Raw genomic sequence first — 22,937 nt, 5'->3', positions numbered from 1 at the left:
ACTTTGTAAAAAGATTTGAAAACTTACTCCGACGGCTTACGGCCGATTGTTTATCTATATTTATTTAAGTCGGAAGGAAGTGTCAAACTATAGACCGATATCTCTGCTGAGTGTGCTTAGCAAGATTTTAGAAAAAGTTGAGGTCGTTGCTAGTTTCAAATCAATTCGGATTCAAAACTAATAGCTCTACTAAAGACGCAGAAATGACTAATTATATCACAAAAAGTCTTGACAGTGGAAAGAAATGTATTGGTATAATATTTTTGGACCAACAAAAAGCCTTTGATACAGTCTCAATTCCAATATTACTTATCCGACCCTTTAGTCTATAAGTTCGATGAATTGATTTGGGCTGGTTTGTAAATTTCCGTAATGGAAGGAAACAGGCTGTTAGAATAGGCAATACAACCTGTGATTTTGCAGATACCACCTATGGCGTTCCCCAAGGAAGTGTTTTTGCCCTACACTTTTTCTAGCTTACATAAACCCTCTCTGTAATATTTTACTAGTCTTTTGTTTTGCAGATGACATTGTAGTTCTGTTTGAAGGCTGTGATTGGGGAGTAGGAAAAGAGTCTGCCGAAATGAAGCCCTGATACAGATTTTACTCTTCCTATATAAGATTTGATGGATTTTGATTTTTCCATCCACTTTCCCTTGTAATCGGAATAATAGCCACCTTAGTTATAACTGTAACATTTTAGGCATAGATAAAAGGAAGAAATATATTGGTATCACACTAGACAAGCATCTCAACTGGTCAACCCATATATACAATACCTATGCTATGATATTTATGCTTACGGGAGCTATTTATGGCTCGAGTATTTGGAATCCACACATCCACTTCGAGTGCGTCTGACCGGGTGTCCGACGGCAACCTGTTTCGGGAATGTATTTGCTGGTGGAATAACCATCACACTCGGTTCATTCTAGTATAAATACTTGCTCTCTCTGCTGCTCTCTCTTGCTTGCTCGTAATATTTATTAAAATACGTGGTAAGCTTGGTACGATAACAAATCACACCTTGATTGCCCACTAGTTACCTATATTTAGTGGGTTTTCGTACTTAAAAAATCAAAGTCTGATGTGACCATTGCTTCGAAGTGAGCTGCTAATATCTGGCTAAGCGCAACCAAGTTTTAAAAGGGTTGTGACCATTGCTTCGAAGTGAGCTGCTAATATCTGGCTAAGCGCAACCAAGTGTTAAAAGGGTTATGTGAAAAGTTGTAACTACAAACTTTTTTCTTGATTTTTATAATGCAATTACACCAAATAACAATGACACAGTAATAACAATGTGTCGTAGGGCAAAATAAACTTAAATGTCTTACACATATTTGATCGAATTAACTTACGGATAAAAAACTAAGTGTTTCTGTACATTGGCGCAACACAATAAAAGGTTAAAATTTTAACCATTTAACCCCAAGTAAAAAACTTAGATACGCTCCGATATTTATATGCTGGGTGTAGTGTATACTGCAGTGCTCTCGTCTGCATTGTCAGTGCTGTGTTGTTGTGTAAGTGTTGCTCACATGAAATCGGCTCGCAGCTAGAGCTATCTTCCATCAGCCGATACCCCTCCGCGCAGGAGCACACGTAGCTGCCTACAGTGTTTCTGGAAGCAGACGTTTTACTGGTCAAACATAAGCTCGTTAGAAAATACAGCACTTTATCTATAACTAGCTTTTGCATGCGACTTCTTCCGCGTTTATTTTTGTTTTCAAAACATCCCACAGGAACAGTTCATTTAAGAGATGTGAGGCAGTAGTAGCAGCAAAAAAAAGTCTATTGCGTAAGCAATGCAATTCAAATAATATGTTAATTGAATGAACTTGCATTATACAATATATTTATTTATGCAACTGTTGTATGCTATGAGGTATTAAGACATTAATGGTTTAATACATGTTAGCAAATCTGCCTTTGTAAAAAAGGTATCTTCGTTCAGACTGGTCAAAATTGTGCATAATCTGTGGTCGGTAAAAGTTGGAATTTCAAATGGCAGGAACCCAGATCAAAAAGGAAGGTTATATAAAATGGCGGAAAAAATTAGAGGCACGAAGAGTAACAGTGTACAGACAGAAGTGTCAAGGGAACGATGTAAGATATCTATATGTATATGGGTTTTGTTTATATGTAATTATCAACACTTGCATTCAAGACTAATATGGAATATATATGGAAAACTAGGTACTGTTTTTACTAGTTTATCTGTATTTCCGAGAGTTTCCGTATTGCAAGTCAAAATATGAAATGTGTATTATCTTGTAAAGGTCTACGCACCTACCAAAAGCTGCAACGACGAAATAATCAACTATTATGGCGACCTTGAAAAAGCTATGCGGAATTAACTATTTTCATGGAAGACATGAATCCATAAATTGGGAAACCTGAACCAAATGAACATCTGGTTATGGGTTATAGGCCAAATGTTCCTAAACGTTTGCATGCAATTTAAACGAAATATAGCAAACACAATATTTACAAAATCGGTTAATCAGAATCATTTTAAAAATTATTCTACACTTGACCATATCCATATGATAAAGAAGCTTCTACTTCCTTAAATCATAATAGCATTTGGCAATCGAAAAACGAACATGGAACATAAATTCGAAATTATTAATTATAATTATAAAAAATGTTATATCCGAATCGACGATGATGGATCGAGGATACCCATTATCTCCAAAATTATTCATTACTGTTCTAGAGAGCATCTTTAGGAAACTAAACTGTGAAGACAAAGACATTAAGGTTTGCTGATGATTTGGTATTACTTTCGGTGGATCCAAAAGAAAGTGAGACTGTGGAACTAGTAATGAATAAAGGCAAAATTAAAGTTGACTTAAAAATTACTTTTTTTTAAAGTTATATTTCTTTTGACGCGTTATGGAAAAATTATAACAGCTATTTTTTAAGATGCGCGCAATCTTCACAAAAAACCCTTTCAATTGTCAAAATCTGCTGGCTCATTCCGGTGATTTAATTGATTCAATTGTACATATTTCTCAAATTTTAATGTTGAATCAAATTTGGTTATCCGATAATGAGTCTATTAGTATCCCCAATCTAATGATGTTTATTATATCCATTTCTTTAATTATGTAGTAATATTGGAGTTTACTCCTTAAGAATCGATTTTCATATATAAGGCGCCCGGTATGAGAAAAATGTGAGAAGTAAAATCTACTGATGAATGACCTCGTTACGTTTTCGCTTTGCGACGTTGCATGCCCGGCAACTGTGATGCAACATGCAACGTCGCTTTCTTTTAATTAACTTATTTTTCCTATTTAAGTTACCAAGTAAACCGAATAATATCTTGATAAAAAAACAAACACATAAATGTATAGGACATAGTGGGATAGAAAACATTTTACATTTTTTTACCTATTCTAGTTACTATAACTAAATAATAAACCTTACATTTATCCCAATAGTTCTGATACTCTACATCTACCTGAATATGAATTATCAAGCGCATCCACGTAAAATAGACAATTTCTAACCTAACCAAAAATTATTTTTTGTTTTCGATGTCTATAAAGTCCTCCAGGTTATTATCATTTATTTTATGAATAATTTTTAAATATTAATAATTCAAGTCAATAATTCGTTAATATTATCTGAAAAATCAACAATAATTATTTTATTATTATTTTTTTTTTATTTTTTATTATTGGATCATTAAACTGGTAACAACCAATGACGTTATCATGAGAATAACATAAATACAAGAGAAAGACAGAGATTGAAACCTTCTAGAAATGACCACAGCATGCTTAATTTAGATAATCTAAAAGCTAATCAAATATAGCAAAATTTAAAACTGAATACCTGCAATACTATACAATGAATAGTGATGATATAAAATTAAAACGGAAAATAAATTAATTTAAGTTATGTAAGTAAATGTTTGACATGTTTTTTGAATGAGGTCAAAGAAGTACTAAAAATGTCACAGTTATTTCTGTAAGCATTTAAAATTGAGCAAATTCGAAAGACAGGCGCATGTTGTCCTGCCTTGGTCCGACAAAAAGGTTAATGAAACGGTCTCCGATTTTGCAGGCGACTACCCGAACGCGGTACACAAAACTTCAACCTCTCCAATATTTCCGTTGACTCAATGTCTCCATTGATGACTTTGAAAAAAAAAATCATGTCTAGCATTTTACGTCTGTTCTTTAGTGACATTATATTGTACGAACGTAAGCGTGATTCGTACGAGTCCAACTCACGAGATTTGTTATCGTTATACGCTAGGTGGTAGATAAACCGTTTTTGAACGCGTTTCAATCGGACACTATGTACGTTATATGTGGGGCACCAAACTGGACTGCAGTATTCTAGTATACTACGTACCAAAGAATAATAGATAGTAATTGATAAAAAATGGTCTCGGAACAATTTCATCTGACGGGATATAAAACCTGACAATTTTGAAGCTTTTTTCACGATTGAGTCAAAATGGTATCGAAAAGATAGTGAAAAGTACGCCCAAATCACGGACAACTTCTACTTCCCGTAACGGAATGTCGTTATACGCATAATATACTGTATTATTTGTTATTTTTTTTCTAGTGAATTTAATGTGTAGGCATTTATCGGAGTTTAATGCCATTAAATTATTATTACACCAGTTAACAATATTATTAATATCTCGTTGAAGTAATTCAGAATCATTTTTATTTCTAACGGCGCGATAAATTTTTAGATCATCTGCGTAGAAACGAAAATTTGATGTGAGTGTAAGACTAAGGTCATTAATAAATATCAAGAAGAGAAGTGGACCCAAATGAGACCCTTGTGGAACTCCGGATGGAATTGATTTAATGTCAGACTTGTGACCGAAAAGAGACACCAGTTGAGATCGGTTTTTTAAATATGATTCGCACCACCTTAATAGGGAGCCATGTATACCCATATGATTAAGTTTAAGTAATAATAAATCATGATTAACCAAATCAAAGGCTTTTTTAAAATCAGTATAAACTGCATGAACTTCCATTTTATTATCCAATGCTTCAGCGATATCAGCTACATACCCAATGAGGTTAGTAGTCGTAGATCTACGCGGCAGGAAGCCGTGTTGATTGGTATTAATATATTTTCTCAGAAGAAAAATAAGTTTTTTTTGTATAAGCGCTTCGAAAACTTTGGCACAGGATGACAATATTGAAATCGGCCTATAATTACCAACGTTATCAATCGCGCCAGATTTGAGTATTGGAGTGACATGAGCAGTTTTCCATTTAGTTGGAAATACACCAGATCTTAATGACAGGTTAAATATGAAAGTTAAGGGATACACAAGATATTTAGCACATTTCTTAATTAAAATCGGAGGAACCATATCGGGACCACTGCCCTTATTAACTTCAATAGTAAGCAAATATTTATAAACCTCATCTATGTTCACTCTAACATGAGACGTTGTAATTGTTTCTCTGTAGTATAGGTTGCAATCGTACATAAGAGAGTTTTGAGAAGTAAGAGTGCGTTCATCATAAACTGATTGAAAATATTTAGAAAATAAATCACATATTTCCTGACCGCCTTTAGCAGATTCATTTTAAAAAACATTTTATTTGGAATTGGAGTAGAATTGGTCTTATGATGATTACAAAATCGCCAGAAATATTTAGGATTACTACGTAAATGATTTGCAGCAGATTTTTTAAACTTTGTATAACATTGGTTGATTAATAAATCACAACGGTCTCTAATTATTTCAAATGAAAGTTTATCTCTATTGTTTTTATATTTTTTGTATCTAGAGTGATACTTCGCTTTCTCTTTAAGACATCTAATCAAGCTGCGCGAAAACCAAAAAGGATAGTTATTAGTTTTACTTTTCGACATCAGTGTATGCAAATAGATAATTGGCATCAGTAAACCATAGAATGTATCTACTGCAGCATCTACGGACTCAACCGAATTGAGTATCACTTTCCAATTAATCTGAGCCAAGTCATAATTAATGGCCTCAAAATCACACAAATTGAAGTTAAGGGAAGAAGCAGAATTACTTTTAAGCAATCTTTCAGTGATATTTTTAAAATCGATAACTAAGGCAGGGTGATGCGAATCTATGGGGAGCAATGGTGAAAGAGACTGGGTTACAGTGAACGATGAATAATTAGATATAACTAAGTCAAGCATTCGACTATTGTATTATTATAATAATGTTTTTATAAAATTTTCTTTGGAAAAGTTTTATTTTGTGACATAATTATTAAAAGATTTTGTGACATAATTATCTTTTTACAACCATATTTTGTTAGTTATTTTCATTAATTTGTTAATTTACTCTTTCATATGGTATTCATCTTTTTTCATTCTCTTTTTGCGTATGTTTAGACAATCGTTATTAAGGAGTAAACTCCAGTCGTGCGTCGGAGCTGATACACATTTTTTTTTTTGTAATATTTAAATATAATTTATTTAACTAGACAATTCAGTATAATAAAACTTTCAATGTTTATCCCTTTTTTATATTGTTAGTGTTATCAAAATTAAGCTTAATTTGCTATACTCCGCGAAAAGTAGGAGAATCTTTGTGGTGTAACTTATAATTTCTTCAATTCTTATACTCCACACCAAACAGATCTTCGGCAATATACCCTCTACACACGTTTCGCTCCGAAACCGTAGCATCCTCAGGAGATGTTGACTTTACAATGAAAAATGACTTTACAATTATGAGTTTTGAACAGATAAGGAAATAGATAAAAAATATCTTAAAACTTTTTTTTTACTTCTTGCGGCTTTTACTCTCTGAACGTTAATATTGTTTTTGATATAAATGAGTATTATTTTTTTGATATCCATACAGGTACCACGCATCGAGCATTAAGAACGTGGTTGTCTGTTGAGAAACCCTTTGCGCAGAAGGGTTCGAAGACCGAAAGCAAAGGAGTTTTAATAGGAAATTGAGTACATCATTTTATCATACGTTTGGATGATATAATGGTTATGAGCATACTTCGTTTTTTAATATCGGCAATAAGCTAACTGTTTCAGAATCTTCATTGGAGGATATATAGCATGGGAGTAGATAAATAAAAATAAACTAGACATTAGCACCTGCAGTGGTGCTCGCACGGCGCGTCCTCGGCGCACTCGTCGGCGTCGCGGCACGCGCGGCCGTCGCGCCGCCAGCCCGCGCGGCACCAGCACGCGTGGCCCACGGGCAGGTCGCTGCAGTTGTGCGCGCAGCCGCCGTTCGCGCTCCGGCACTCGTCCACATCTGCGGCAGGGGGCGTAGGGCAGAGCGCGCGCGCGGGGCGCGGGGCGCGGGCCGCGATACGCACTGCAGTGCTGCTCGTCCGAGAAGTCCCCGCAGTCGTCCTGGCCGTCGCACAGCGCGCCCGGCGGCACGCACGCGCCGTTGCCGCAGCGCCACTGGCCGCGACCGCACGCCGCGCCCGCTGTAACAGCACTCACTCGACAGCGCCCTCGCGCGCCGCCGCGGCCGGCGCGCCACTCACCGCACGCGAGCGGGTCCTCGTCCGAGCCCGCGCCGCCGCCGCCGCCGTCGGCGCAGTGGTCGCGGCCGTCGCACGCCAGCGCGGCGGGCACGCAGCGACCCGCGCAGTACACGGCGCCGGGCGCGCCGGCGCACAGCTGCGAGGCGAAGTCGGGCTCGGCCGGCGCGGCGGCGGCGCGCGCGGTGCAGCCCGGCGGCTCGTCGGAGCCGTCGTCGCAGTCGGCGTCGCCGTCGCAGTACAGAGTCTGCGCGAGGAAGAAGTGCCGCTGACGAGGTTGCTACTTTGTTTAGTGTTACCCTTGGATACATAGTTACCTGATTGCTTATAGTGTTCTACTTCCTATTAATGTTCTTCTTCTATATATCTATACTAATATTATAAAGAGCTAAGAGTTTGAGAAATGCAACCAGTGTTTTACTTATCATTGTGTAGTACCGGTGGCCATCCGTGGTTTTCATCATCTTCTGAAGTATATATACTAATATGGGGAGATTCCCCGAATAAAAATAGAGTATTCATTGCTCCAAAAAAGTGCATACGCGCAATGGTGGGAGAGGTCCCATTCGATTCGTGTAGACCAATATTTAAAATTTTGGAATCCTCACACTTCATACCATATATATTTTAGAATTAGCAACATTTGTTAAAGCTTACCAAATCTGAGCAATGCATATACAATATTCAATTGATGAATTTTTGCAATTTAAGCCTCTATTAGGTCTAATGTTTTTTTTAAACTAAAATAGTGAAGTTCAGTGGTTGATTACATTAAAATACATAATATACAATAAATTTCACAAATATTAAAACCGGCAATTAAAAATGTATATAGATCGCGTCGTACTCACTTATTATCCATCAGACACTGATGGATAATAAGTGAGTACTTCACTCTTCATCATCTATCGCGATTCTAGAACAAGATACTTTGATACTTGGGGACTTAAATATACCCGCTGTAAATTGGCAACTGTTGCAAAATATTCTTGTGCCGCAAAACTACTGAAAACAATTATTTACAATTTAATATAACTTGGAATATCTATAACAATACATTAGATTTAGTCCTTGGTAACATTTCTAATATAAATGTAAATCAAAGTTATTTTTGTCTAGGTGAATTAGACAATTATCATCCTCGATGTCGTGATCAAAGAACTTGCGGAAATCCCTTGGTGCCAAGTTTTGATGATTTCTCTTTTTTAGACTGCTATTAAAGACGTCATTAACAAACGTATACCGGTAGGTATCGACATTTGGTACTATAAATTTAATACGGATAGTATTAATGAAAAACGTAAACAAGAAAGGTGTGAGATTCTTATTGCTTTCTGCTATATGATTGGGTAGAAAATAGTATTTTGAAGAATTCCAAGTATTTTTTGGTCTTTCTTGAAGCAGCGTCGCAACAATAAGTGTGATATTCCTTCCTCAATGGTTTATAAAGATCAGATATATTCAGATGGTATTATTATCTGTGATCAATTGAAAGAAGGTCAGTATCTATTGTATCTTATAATTCAACATTGCTGAATACTGAAATAAATGGTTTCTGTGATTCAGGAGTCTTTCTAGATATTTATATTTTTCCATCGAAGATGTTAAACAAAAGCTTATGTCTACTAATGTTAATAAAGGTACAAGTAATGACGAGGTTCCGTTTATTTTTATTAAGAATTGTGCAAGGAGTTTAGCGGTCCCAAAAACCAATATTTTTAATTGATCTATACAGGATGGTATTTTCCCCCATATAATTGGAAAAATGCTCTTATTGTTCCTCTCTACAAAGATGGAGAGAGAAGGGATATGACAAAGTACCGGCCAATTTCAAAGTTATCAGTGTTGTCAAAGATTTTTGAGTCTTTAGTGTGTACTTACATAAAAATATACATATCAAATCAACTTCTGATCAACTTGGCTTCTATAAACACAGATCTAGTCTATCTAGTCTAGTAACCTTTGTGGCCTTTTTGGCATCACATGTTGAAGAAACTTACAAATGGATGAGATCTATACTGATTTTTCTAAAGCTTTCTATTTTGGGGCCCGTGCTTTTCAGTATCTTTATCAACGACGTCATAAACTGCTTCAATAATTCTGAAGTGCTTCTCTATGCTGACGACCTAAAGGCTTCTAGCCTTCTAGGGTAATTAACAATTCTTCTGACTCCAGGTTATTGCAGGAGGTCCTAGACAGGCTAACTAGGTGGTGTAGTTCGATCAATATTATACTGAATGATAAAAAATGTTATAATATTTCATTTCATTGGAAAGTAAATCTTGTTTCATTTGTTTATAGCATAAACAGAAAAAACTGCGACAGGTTAGATTCAATTAAATACTCTAGTTACCATGTTAGGTTGCTTCAATATAAGATGTTAACCCTATGGGATCGTAGAAAGTTGTTGGAATTATGTTTCTTACATAATTCCAATGACTCTTTCGATGCGTCTCACTTGCTTTTTAGCACGTTCTGGTTTAAGATATTTATTGTTCCATAAAGGAATTTCCGCTTAAATTGAACTTACAGGCTAATTTACAATAAGAGGGTAATTATATAAAGAGCATCTTCGAGCGCACAATAAATAAATTGTAATTTGTAAGTGGGTAGTTTTGAAGCACCATCGCATCAAAATGATTATTGTTAAAGTCAAAGTCAAAAATATCTGTATTCAAGTAGGCCTTTTATATTATAGGTGGCACTTTTGATGCGAACATTACATGAGTATTACACGGTAGTGAGATGATGGCGATAATCATATTCGTAAACTTAAAACTAAAGCTACGAGGATTCAAAACGAGTCCTAGTCCTAGAATTGTATGCAATTTCTTTTAAACGAATTATGAATTTTATGTAAAATAGTATATTGCACTGTAAGTTTATTCTCACTGTTTGTTGTAAGTTTAAATTATTGCAGTCACATTTTTTCTTAATTTTAAAAATGTTTTAATGTTTAATGTAATTTGACTATGGGGTATTGCTGCTGATATTAGCGTATAGTCAGTACATATTTGAAAATTGGATGTAACTTAAAATTTTTGTGCTGTGAAAGTAACTAAAATAGACTAGCCTAGCAGTTTCTACGTCGGTCATGTGGCGTATCTTCCTTACTGCATAGGCAGCAGAACTAAACTTGTTCGCTAAATTATTTACATGAAGTATAGAAACTAATGTTATTCCTAGAAAAACTGTCGTATCCTCCAGTTTTAGTTCCTCATTATTAAGTAGTACAGTGGTATTCATGTGTTTAACATTTGGTAAAGTGAATTTTATACACTTGGTTTTTTTTCCGTTAAGAACCAAATTATTAGCTTCAAACGAATGTACCACCTTATCGAGACAGTGGTTTACGGCGTCAAAAGCTAACTCACGTCGATTTATTTTAAAAGTTAGTGATGTATCATCGGCAAACAGAACTATCCCGTGTTTGTCCTTGGCAAGGTAAGGAAGGTCATTAATTTAAATAAGGAACAGAAATGGTCCTAATATAGTACCCTGTAGGACACCTATTTTCATATCTGATCCATTAGACAGTTTTCCATTCACGTCCACTTTCTGAATTCTATCGCGCAAATAGTAACTCAATATGTCCAGAGCTACACCCTGAATTCCATAGTGGTGTAGTTTCCTAACTAACGTTTCGTGTTGAACACCATCAAACGCCTTGGACAAATCACAGAACACGCCTAGTGCGTCACGTGACTTCTCCTAGGCCTCATATATTATTACTTTTGTATTAGCTCAACACCTGCGTTGATTGTTGAGCGTGAAATCAAATAGCTTAATATGAAGTAAATTATACTTGGTAAAGTAATTGATTTAAAATGAGTTTTTCAAAGATTTTACTGAAAGCGGGTAGTACGGATATTGGTCTAAAGTAAGTGGGGTCAGATGTACTACCCGATTAAAAAAATGGATCTATTTTATTCTATACAATTAATAAATATTAATGCTAAATCGGATGCAACAATATCAGTTAATAATTTGACAACGTTTACTCCAACGAAATGCCCCACAGATTATTTGTTTTTTATTAATTAATAATTTAAAGGCTTTAATAATATGACTGAATTCAAAATAATGGTTTATCTCAGGCACGTTTTCCTTTAGTAGAGAGAGCAATATCTGATGAAGAGTTCAATGATTCTGTTGTGGAGACCGGAATGTTGGTAAAGAAGGTTTCAAAAGCAGAGGCCATCTCGAAATCTGTTGTAAAGGCTTTATTATCTACATTAAGTTTAAAGTTATTATTTCGTGGTGTTACTCTTTCCGCCTCCTCATTAATTATGTGCCAAGTAGTTTTGATTGCATTGCTGCTAGTTTTAATTTTATTTTGGATGTATCGCGTCTTTTCTAAGTGGCAAGCGCGTTAAAAAATCACGGAACAATATGTCTATCATTTATAATTTGTAATTTTGATTAAATTTTTGAACAGATTTGATTTTTGACTTTATTAAGTTTGGGCCTTGTGTTTACTTTTAATTTGTTATCAACAGTAGTTTTTCGACGGTGCTCTTTTCTGCCCAACACAGCATTCCGAACTGGTAGTGGAGTCGTTTCATGGTAACTAGGAAAAGCTTTTTTAGCTTTAGTTTTAAGTATAAGAATATTGTTATCGCCATCTCTACTCACTACATTTTGTATGTAATCAACGAATCAAAAGTGACCTTGACTTGAATTTGACTTCGACGTGTCGTTTTTCATCACATGAACTTGACACGGAAAATAAATTTTATTTTATGATTTATAGAACAATTGATAAATGCTAGAACATGTTACCGTCCAAATAAATAAGAGAAAAGCCAGGATAGAAATTCAGTTGAGTAAAGTGTAACGGTACGGCGGCAAAATGCTCACGTCTTGCAGGCACAGCGCGTCGGAGGCGCAGCGGAAGGCGCCCGGCGCGCACGCGCAGTTCGCCTCGTCCTCGCCGCGCGGGCAGTCGGCCGAGCCGTTGCAGCGCGCCGCCGCCGGCACGCACGCGCCCGCGCCGCACGCGAACGCGCCCGCCGCGCATGCGTCGCGGTGCCCTGCAACAGCGGCGCTCAGTGCGGGCTCGCGCGCGCGCCTCGCGCTCGAAGGCCGCTCACCGCAGGGCTCCGCCTCGTCGCTGCCGTCGGCGCAGTCGGCGCGGCCGTCGCAGCGCCACGCAAGCGGGATGCACTCCGTGCCGCCGGCGCCGCCACATCGGAACTGCTCCGGCGCGCAACCCAGCGCCGGCAGCGCCTCGAAAGCGTCGGGCGCGGACGAGGCGGGTGGCGCAGTGGACGGCGCGCAGTCAGCCTCGTCGCTGGCGTCGGCGCAGTCGGCGTGGCCGTCGCATCGCGCCTCGGCAGCGTAGCACTGGTCGCCGGCGGCGCAGCGGCGCGCCGCGTCTCCCAAAGCCGAGCACGTGTCGCGCGGGCAGTTGCGCTCGTCGGACGCGTCGGGACAGTGCGCGGCGCCGTCGCAGCGCGCAGCCACGCCAACGCACGTGCCGTCGTCGCACCTGCGGGGTGAGGCGGGGTGAGGCGGGGCGAGGCGGTGAGCGGCGTGCGCGCGCGCGTACTCACTTGTAGTGCGCGGGCGGGCAGTCGCAGTCGGCCTCGTCGTCGCCGTCGTCGCAGTCCACGACGCCGTCGCAGCGCGCGGCCTGGCGCACGCAGCGGCCGCCCGTGCCGCACGCCAGCGTGTCGGCGGGGCACTCGCGCGACGCTGCAACGGGGACATCATTAGTGCCTTTTGTGAGGAAAACTTACAGTTACTCCAAATAATCCAGCTGTCATTTTAGCATTCTAGTGAAAGAAAAAAATGGATAAGCACCTTACCTGGTTGACTCATATTCATAATACAACAACAAATAAAAAGGCCATATTCCTCTGTTCAGAGACCTGAGAGAAGTTGCTCCAAATGAGACCACATTGTTGTACAAATCCGTGTCTTCCTATCATGACCTACTGCATCAGTGCATGGGTTAGTGCAGGTAAAACCGTGCTGTAACTTAATCCCGCGCACAGAACACCGTACAGATACCCTATGCGGTCGTTATATATTGACAATAATCCAACGCCACCACCCTCATGCGACTGGTACCGATACTAAATCAATCAATCAATCAATTTTTTATTTTACTTGAATATGGTACATGCAACATGTTTACTTGGTGTTAATTAAATTTTATAAGTATCACATATCATGCCAAGATTGGCGTGCAAAAATTATTCGTTAATTATTATATACATTTTCTACATTACACAACACACACTACAAGTCACATTTAAATAATTAATTAAAAGTAAAAACATAAAAACAGGAAATGAAAATAACAGATTAAATAAAAAATAATACTTAATAAATAAAATGAATTCATGAATGTATATAATTATAATAATTTTCCATTTAGGTAGTCATTGATATGATAATAAAGTCTATCCAAAAGTTTGTCAAATAAAACTGATTTGAAACGTGCATAAGGTACAGCCACACAGTGTGAGTGGTCACGGTTAGCTTTTGCATCGGTACACATAACTGAAGTTTATTCCTGTTATTCGGATTTCTTATGTTACTAAAGCTTTTAAATAGATTTTGTTTTTTTTTTACAAAAATACACATTTCATATATATACATAGGCTAGGCTAGGTAAAGTTAGTAGTTATGAAATTTAGTAGCACAGTTTGAATTGAGATCGGCACATTTATAATCGTTAAAGAGGTTTTCTTTACATGTATATTATAGATTTATAAAAGTAAACAAGAACCTAATCAATGCTAGTAAATATAACCTTGCAAAAAAGGTGAAAGCCTAACAACACCGAAGATATCTTAAAGATTATCATATAAACACAAGGTTTTATGTTCAATGCAATCCAATGCTTGGGGTAGATCACAAAAGTCATCAATAACATTCTCTGTGAATGTTACCAGGCATCGTAAGCGTGTTTGGCAACTTCATCGGTTGTGCTACGTACGACTTTTAGTTCCGCTATTCTAATCTGGGTGAAGAAAGTCTTGGTGTCGTAGAGTCTTGTCTTAAATGTTAAAGCGTATACTGACTGCAGTAGTACAGATCCTCGTCGCTGGCGCCCGCGTCCGCGCTGCAGTGCGGCACGCCATCGCACACCAGCGCCTGCGGCACGCACGGGCCCTCCGCGCACGCGAACCAGCCCGCAGCGCACGTCTCACCGGCGGGCTCGCACGCGCGCCCGTCGCGCGCCAGCACGCGCCCGGCGACGCACGCGCACGCCGCGTGGCCCGCCACCGCGGCGCAGCGCTCGGCGCAGCCGCCGTTGCTCAGCGCGCACGGGTCGGCGGAGCACGCCTGCAGGCCGCGCGCCACGCGCACGAGGCCACTCGCGCGCACCACGTCGCGCCGCAGCGCGCGCACGGGCCCGCCGCGCTCGGCGCCGAACACGCCGCGCGCCACCCAGTCCGTCCACGCCACCCAGCCGCCGCCCACGGCCAGCGCGAACGGGTGCTCGGCGTTCGCGCGCGCCACCAGGCGGCGGTGCGAGCCGTCGTAGCGCATGCACTCGATCTTGTCGAGGCGCGCGTCGGCCCAGTACAGCAGGCGCGCGGCGTGATCCAGCGCGAGGCCGTTGGGCATGAGCACGTCGCGCGTGACCAGCGCCTGGCGCCGGCGCCCGTCCGCCAGCGCGCGCTCGATGCGCGGGCGCGCGGCGCTCCAGTCGCTCCAGTACACGCGGCGCTCGCACGGCTCGAAGTCGAGCCCGCGCGGCCGCGCGCCCGCGTGCAGGCGCAGCACGGTGCGCACGCGCGGCGCGCGCGAGCCCGGCGCCGCGCGCTCAGGCGCCGGCACGTGCGCGGCGCGCAGCGCGGGCTCGGACGCGCACGTCCAGTACAGCGTGCGCTCGGCCGCCGCGAACACCATGCCCTCCACCGAGCCCGCCTCTGCGACACCGCCGAGCGCGTTAGCGTGTGCTTCCAAAGCGCAAGTGTGAAAGTGGGGCAAAGTTAAATATTTACATTATATGTTATTGGTGACTTCGCCAACAAAAAAATGAGGTCTAAATGAGTACCAACTGCGATACAAAGGAACCAATGATGAACATCACTCCACCATACGGAAGTAACGACTTCCTTGGGACTTCACATAAGTTTGCATCTATATGCAAACTTAACTTGGAATCGTCACATTGAATATGTATGCAAACGAGTAAATTAGGAATTGCCTGCAGATGTTATCCAAAAAAGTTAATTGTGACGTCTTAATGACTGTTTACCACGGTCACATTGCACCTATCATCAGATACGGCATAATATTTTGGGGCAACGGTACCAACAATAAAAATATATTTTAGCCCAAAAAAGATGTGTGACAGTTATTTGTAATTTGTGCAAGCGAGATAGTTGTAAGCCATATTTTAAAAAGCTTAACATATTAACATTTCCATCATTATATATTTATGAGGTAGTTTTATTACGGAATTTGAAAATAAACTTCATACAAATAGATTAAGATTCCCCGCACATAAAACCGCTATCTATAGCAATAGTTTTTATATTATGGCGATAAAAATATTCAATAAATTACCTGACGAAATGAAGCCACTAATAAATAACATGAAATGTTTAAAAGATAAGTTATTTCAATATTTAAAGAGACATTATTTTTATATTATTGATGAATATTTAAAATGACATTCGTTAGAAATTATTAATTTATTTGTATCATTTGACATGTGCCCATATAAACTTAATTGTAATGTATTATTTTTTTATTTGTATTGTATTATCATAAACATTGTTTTTTCCTGTAATATCTATTTACCTGTATCAGCAAATAAATAAAATTGAATTGAATTGAATTGAATCAGGAAGGCATGGAGGTGGATATGTCAGTATGAGTGTTCTTCCCCGCACTCACGCTCGAGCAGCACGCGGTGCGCGGAGCCGTTGAAGTGCACGGCGAGCAGCGCGCCGCGCTGGATGTCGGAGTAGAACAGCGTGCGGCTCTCGTACTCGTAGGCCAGCGCCACGGCGTTGCGCAGCAGGGTCCTGCGCAGGCGGACGGTCAGCGCGGGCGGTCGGGCGGGGGGCGCGCGGCGGCTTACTTGTTGCGGATGGGCGGGTAGGGCGCGTTGAGGTCATCGCCGCCGTCGAGGCGCACGCTCTCGATCGCCGTGCCGCTCGAGTACATCAGGAAGTCCGTGTGCGCTGCGGAGCAGAGCGGCGGTTACAATTCCGACGATGAGTCGCCGCCGCCGAGTCGGGCGCCGCCGCACTCACGCGCACAGTTCTTGCCGCCGGGCGCCAGCGCGCCGTGCGGGCAGGCGCACCTAGCGGCGCTGCCGTCCCACAGGCACAGCGCCTCGCAGCCGCCGTTGGCGCGCGCACACGGGCTGAGCGCGCGCTGGCCGCGCTGCGCCGACGACCAGACCTGCGGACCGACGCCGAGTCAGTCGGTGCCACGTCTTGCAAGCGATGCCGCGATTGACACCGACGCATTGGCGCGCATATTTGATTGCATAGCTATTGCAAACGCCTTTAAAAAGATTGACTAAACCTCAACTAAGCTTAAAAAATGTAAAATGCCTTATAAAGATGTAGAGGTGAAACGTGCCCACGTTATACTTTATCAAATTAAAACGGTTATTCATTTAGCCAAATAAAATATTAATTAATTTTCCATGAAATAAGAAAAAAAAATAGCGAAAAAATATCTGCAACATCTGCAAACATTAATCAGCCCTATCGTACGGTAGGCATAATTCTTATACAACTTATGAATAACTACTTCTATAAAGATCATATGAATATCATTTTGGCTTCCGCAGAAGTTGCGAAAGACAAGGTGGTATGAAACACCTACATTGCAGGCACATTGGATCAACAAATAGTGTACTTCTGCCATCAGCCCACATACTTTACAATTTTGTATGAAAAATGTATTGGAAGAACGTGCCCGGAACGCAACCTAAGCGCTATCTTGATCATAGACCTATTAAATTTAACTACTTCGAGGATGACTCTGTATGGTTCGATACCTTCCCCTTAATCCCCTTTCCACGTACCATAGGTTTAACTTTTATATTTCACGATTATCTCTGAATAATTGGTCATTACAAAAACTTAACTTCCTTCCAAAAATGCAGTTTTTGGTCAGCCTACTGCAAGGCACTATATATTACAATATTTTTATCACCATGCTTCCGCGTATGACATGCCTCTGAGATTGCAAATAATTAAAATATTATTATAATATCACCATATTTGCTATTCAATTCCTGTACAAAACCATTTCTTAACGAATTTACTTCATGAAACCTTTTAGTCTATTGAATACTATCAGAGTCTGTACTTATGACATTTACAGAGCACTGGTCTACTCTCAGTAAGGTGGCTTTGGGCTGTTGCCCACCACGCTCTACTGTAGGACAGGCGCAATAAGTATTTTCTAAAGAATTACAGATATGCGCCCTCACTATGCATTTATCAATAGGAGGTTGAGTGGTTGTGGACGAAGAAAAGGGAAGGCATTCAGTTTTAATAACGTTTAGGCTAAGTAAGTTTGCAGTTAACAAATCGGAAACCACTTTGAGTGCATTCTCGGCATTTTTATAAGTATTTTCCCACGTATCTCCTGTAATAAGCAGAACGATGTCATCTGCGTAAGCTATTATTTTGCAATGAGGAATTGGAAGGCAGCAAAGATTATTTATATATATAAGGAATAGCGTGGAGCCTAAAATGCTGCCCTGCGGGACACCATACGAAAGAGGCATATCATCGCTTCGATGTTCAATTACCTTAACTTGCTGGGTACTATTATTTAAGTAATCGCTGAAAATATTCAGTGCTATAGCTCTTACTCCTATTTTATAAAGCATGGTCATTATTATGGGTACAGAAACATTATCGAAGGTCTTAGATAAATATAATAAATATGATATAATACATTTTCCTTTTCTAAAGCCGTACTGGTTTGGTAACAACAGTTTATGTGTTTCTAAATAATTAACAAGTCTATTATTCAAGACCTTTTCTAAGATTTTAGGCAGAGAGGTTAGCATAGTCTATAACTGTTTACACCAGTGTATAGACTAACTAACCTTCTAACACCATTTTTAGAGATTTAAATAACTAAAGCCTTCTTATAGCAGTCCGGAAAAATACCCGTGACGAGAGAAAGATTACAAATTTTAGTGATAATAGGAGCCAACGAAACAGCCTTTAAGACTTTTGATGGAATCCCGTCCCATCATACCGCACTATTTAATTTAAGGTTCATAATAATGGTTTCTATTTCTGTTAAATTTACTTGTGGTTAAAGAATTTACAGGAGAGAGGGTCACATCTATGCAGTTTTCTGGGGAGTAGTTAGGTTGTAAGAGAATTTGAGTTGCTAATCTGCTTCCTATTTCTGCAAAAAAACTATTTACATGGTTAAGAGAAGTTTTATAATCAGTTTTTAAATGTCATAATTCTAAAGCAGGAGAGGATGAAGGATTAATATTTCTAACCTTCTTAATAACATGCCAGGTTCCTTTCGTGTTCTTCATTTTTTTCGTATTCAATTTTTCGTAATTTCGTTTAAGTCGCTTTAAAAGATTATTACAAATTTTTTTGTCTCGGTGGTATGTGATTTTAACTGTTTCATTCTCAGATGGAGCCCACAGGTAAGTATAGTTTTTTTTCCGTGATGTACGCTTTTTTTTTTGTATTTGTCTCAATAATGCCGCCGAGGATGTTAACTACCTGATTTACAGCGATGTTTGACTTTAGCGAAATCAATAAAAATACGGTCGATTGTACCATGAATTTTTGGAAATTAAAAGTCCAGGTCACTGTTGGATTTAATACCAGTGTGGTACTTTTATATCGTCTTTTGAGTAGAACGTGGTCGATACAGGTTTTGTCATGCGTTAAAAAGAATACGAAGGCAAAAGGCCATGGCTACAAATTAGTTTTAAATACTCGTCCGATCGATTTTCATTGCTCGATTGAGAAATGTGTATATTTACACAACCCATCACAACCGGCGAGTTACAATGATTTACATTAGCAAGAACCGCATTGGGAGCGTTTAGAAAATCATCTAATCCATAGATGTTATAGAAATTTCTAAACGGTTACCGAGTTAACGGAAAATAAATTGGAGATTTGAAATAATGTGTGAACTCGCCTTCAAGTCCTTGAGACTAGTGCCCAAGTTGTCCGCCAGCACGCGGTAGTCGCTCAGGTTGGCCAGCGGCGCCGTCGCCACGCTGCCGCGCCGCAGCGACCTGCGGGCACAGGGCGTCAGCGCGCGCCGGGCGGCACGGGTCCGGCCAGGAGAGCCGCTCCCCGAGCACTGGCGCCGCGCGCTTACGTGTCCAGCCAGTAGAGCCGCTCCCCGTGCACGGCCAGCGCCACCGGGTGCCGCAGCGCCGCGCCGCCCACGCGCTGCGCCGCGCCCGGCGCCGCGTAGCGCGCGCGCCACACGCCCGCGCCGTCCGCCCAGTACGCCCAGCGCGCGCGCGCGTCCAGCGCCAGCGCCCGCAGCGCGCCGCCCGAGCGCAGCGCCGCGCCGCCCGACCCGTCCAGCCGCGCGCTGCGCACGCTGCCGCCGCCCGCCAGCACCAGGTAGCCCGCCCAGCCGTCCACCGCCAGCGCTGCAACGGGCGCGCTGTAGGCCGCCGGTGCGCGCGGGCGCCCGGGGCGCTCGCCGGCGCACTCACCCGAGACGGCCAGCGGCGCCGTGTCGCGCAGCACGTAGCGCTGCGAGCCGTCCAGGCGCGCCACCAGCAGCAGCGCGCGCGCCGCGTCGGCCCAGTACAGGTTGCGCGCCACCGGGTCCAGCGCCAGCGCCGCCAGCGCGTCGCGCGCCGCGCCCTCCAGCGGCGCCTGCGCCAGCACGCGCTCGCGCGCCTCGCCGCTGCGCCGCACGCGCCACGCCTCGCCCGCCTCGGGGTCGGCCCAGTACAGCCACTCCTCCTCTGCGGGGAGCGACCGCCGCTCTTTATTCGAACGAGTAGGAATGGACGAGTGGCACGCTCGCGTGGGGACAGCAGTTACGGGTTATATAAATGGTAAACGTTGACCTTTAAATTTCCTGAAATTTAAAATTCGTTCGGTTCAAGTTTTCACATAGGCCTACCTTATAAGCACTTTTTCGGAAAGGGTCGCGAAGGTTTTTTCCGCTCCACGACAAGCCCGCATACATGTATTACAACTAGAATGACAGTTGAAAGAAGCAAGGAATGCGGTGTTGGTTACCCGCGTCGTAGTCGATGGTCGCCGCGCAAGACACCTGCGGGATCGGCGGCAGCGCGTCCGGCGGGCGCGGGTCGTGCGGGCGCGCGGGCGCCAGCCGCAAGCCGCGCAGCTCCCAGCCCCGCGAGTACACCAGCACGTCGTCCTCCGCTGCGACGGCCACGGGAGCGGCGCGCAGTGAAAAATGGTAGAAAAACGGCAAATTATAAATCGATTTATGAGTGTCACAACTGGCACATTTCTTTTATTTCATTTATTCAAACTGAACTATCATCTGGAAATTTTTCACTACTTATGTATTTTTTTGCAAGGCCACAATATTTTATTTATTTTTTGAACGTCTTGGTTAGTCTGTTCACTTCGTCACTTTTAAAGTGATTTTCAAGTTAAACTTTGTTGTCTAGGTATATGAAGCAGTTTACACTTCCAAAAGTAGTTATTTCTAAGAAACATAAAATAAAAATTATTAAATTAATCTTTGAAATGGTTAAATGTGTAACGGAAAACCGCTACCTATTGCGGCTTAGGTGTTGCGGTTGCGCTAAAGTGACTGCTAGGCCTGACAATGAAGATTCTTATCAATATAGTTCATATTGTGTACATGCCTGGATTCGTTGTATGGAATATATATTGTATATTTTTTACAACCTTACTTTCAAAACAAGGTCAGTCGCAAGCCAAGTAAAGAAACGACTAAAGCATGAGAAGAAACACCCTGGTACAAAAACGTTTTTGTAATGAGCTAGGATTACAAATAATGGCAACACTGACAGAAGATTCTTTTACAATGCAATGTGCTCTGCTGTAATTACAGGAGTTGATCGAAATTGAATTACGCAAGTTCCTTCATCTGTTGTAAAGACAAATGCTGAAAAATTTGGCAGCTATGCCATGGAAACTGCCAGGATCTATGTGAGCAATTATGAATGGTACTTTATACCATCTTTGGTTTACAAAGACTTGCACTACTACACTTTCCATCGGTTAACTTTTGGAAGATGCACAAGAATCCCGTAACAAGGATAAGGTATAAAAATGTCACCCACATCATGCTCTTTTTACTCCTCATTTCATACTCTTCTTTATACTTCAGATTCGTAAATAACTATCATAAGAAAACCGAATCCAAAAAACGCAAACGAATTAATATCAGATCCCGAAGATCACCAAATATAGTATAGCATTTTACAATTATTTCTTTCAGGTAGTTGTTGAAACATGGGTTTGTATTTTGGCGTTAAAAGTAATTCAAAAAGACTTACAGAATATTGTTTCAAAATTCAATCGGAAAAGGTATCGGGCGTACCTCGGCAGGCGGCGCCGTGCGGCTCGTAGCCGTGCGCGCAGCGGCAGGCCTGGCGCACGCACAGGTGCTGGCAGGCGGGGCGGCAGGCGGCGCGCGCGGCGGGCTGGCGCGCGGCGTCGTACTGCAGCAGCGCCAGCGCGCCGGGCGCGTGCGCGCGCGCGGCGGGCGCGGCGCAGTGCGGCGGCGCGCACGCCAGCACGGCGCCGCGCGCGCGGTCGGCCCACAGCAGCTCGCCCGCGGACACGTCCAGCGCCGCGGGCCGCGCGCCCGCCGGCAGCGACACCTGCGCCGCGAATTCCAATACTTTCATTTAAAATTTTAAAAGAAATCTGGCCTTATGTTAAATCTAAATATATCTGGGTAGAGATCTATGAGGGTGAAACTTTAACGCGGGGCGATGATATCTGTTAAGCATTTATTTACAAGTATTTTTATACACAAAAATATCAACTCCACCGCTTTCAGTAAAGTTTCGATGTATTGTGAGTCGTGACTGTGGTCCCGTTGTAGACATTAATTCTATTACGAAATTATATTAAAAGTTAAGATGCAGGCCATGATAATATTCACCCTATTTTAATCTCTAGGCGTGCTACTGAACTATTAACACCTATAGCTATAGGTGTAATATTTTTCGTTTATCTATCGAATCGGATATATTTCCTAGTCATGTATCATGTATTAAAAATCGTGGTCGAGCCGTTTGCCTCGGAGATTGTCGTTCTAAATATTTATCTGTCCCTCCTGGCGTTCCACAAGGCAAAGTACTTTTTTGATTATATCTAAATTATATACTGTATCGTTAATAGTAATTATTTTTAATTATAACATGAAACTATACAGAGTCGTCAAGTCTTTTGATTATTGTCTAAAATTACAACTGGACCTCGAAAATCTATCAGGTTTCTCGCGCTATGAGACTATATCACGATTAATTTTTGG

General features: G+C 41.6%; 1 protein-coding gene across 1 annotated transcript in view; it reads right to left on the bottom strand.

Annotated features, from left to right (window-relative positions):
- LOC120623940 (low-density lipoprotein receptor-related protein 1) overlaps positions 1 to 22,937 on the bottom strand; it is an 85,625-nt gene that overhangs the window by 33,874 nt on the left and 28,814 nt on the right. Inside the window, exons 26-41 of the mRNA XM_039890266.1 lie at positions 21,996 to 22,278; positions 21,203 to 21,248; positions 20,693 to 20,919; positions 19,806 to 20,412; positions 19,580 to 19,719; positions 18,775 to 18,857; positions 16,724 to 16,874; positions 16,549 to 16,651; positions 16,362 to 16,492; positions 14,531 to 15,385; positions 13,052 to 13,193; positions 12,590 to 12,987; positions 12,357 to 12,529; positions 7,323 to 7,743; positions 7,096 to 7,258; positions 1,539 to 1,621 (exon numbers count right to left, since the gene is read on the bottom strand). Of these exons, the coding sequence (XP_039746200.1) occupies positions 1,539 to 1,621; positions 7,096 to 7,258; positions 7,323 to 7,743; positions 12,357 to 12,529; positions 12,590 to 12,987; positions 13,052 to 13,193; positions 14,531 to 15,385; positions 16,362 to 16,492; positions 16,549 to 16,651; positions 16,724 to 16,874; positions 18,775 to 18,857; positions 19,580 to 19,719; positions 19,806 to 20,412; positions 20,693 to 20,919; positions 21,203 to 21,248; positions 21,996 to 22,278 (4,006 nt within the window). The remainder of the gene's footprint in view (positions 1 to 1,538; positions 1,622 to 7,095; positions 7,259 to 7,322; positions 7,744 to 12,356; positions 12,530 to 12,589; positions 12,988 to 13,051; positions 13,194 to 14,530; positions 15,386 to 16,361; positions 16,493 to 16,548; positions 16,652 to 16,723; positions 16,875 to 18,774; positions 18,858 to 19,579; positions 19,720 to 19,805; positions 20,413 to 20,692; positions 20,920 to 21,202; positions 21,249 to 21,995; positions 22,279 to 22,937) is intronic.

The sequence above is a fragment of the Pararge aegeria genome, chromosome 1, assembly GCF_905163445.1.
Source record: "Pararge aegeria chromosome 1, ilParAegt1.1, whole genome shotgun sequence".
Lineage (NCBI taxonomy): Eukaryota > Metazoa > Arthropoda > Insecta > Lepidoptera > Nymphalidae > Pararge > Pararge aegeria.
This window is presented reverse-complemented; position numbering and strand designations above follow the sequence as displayed.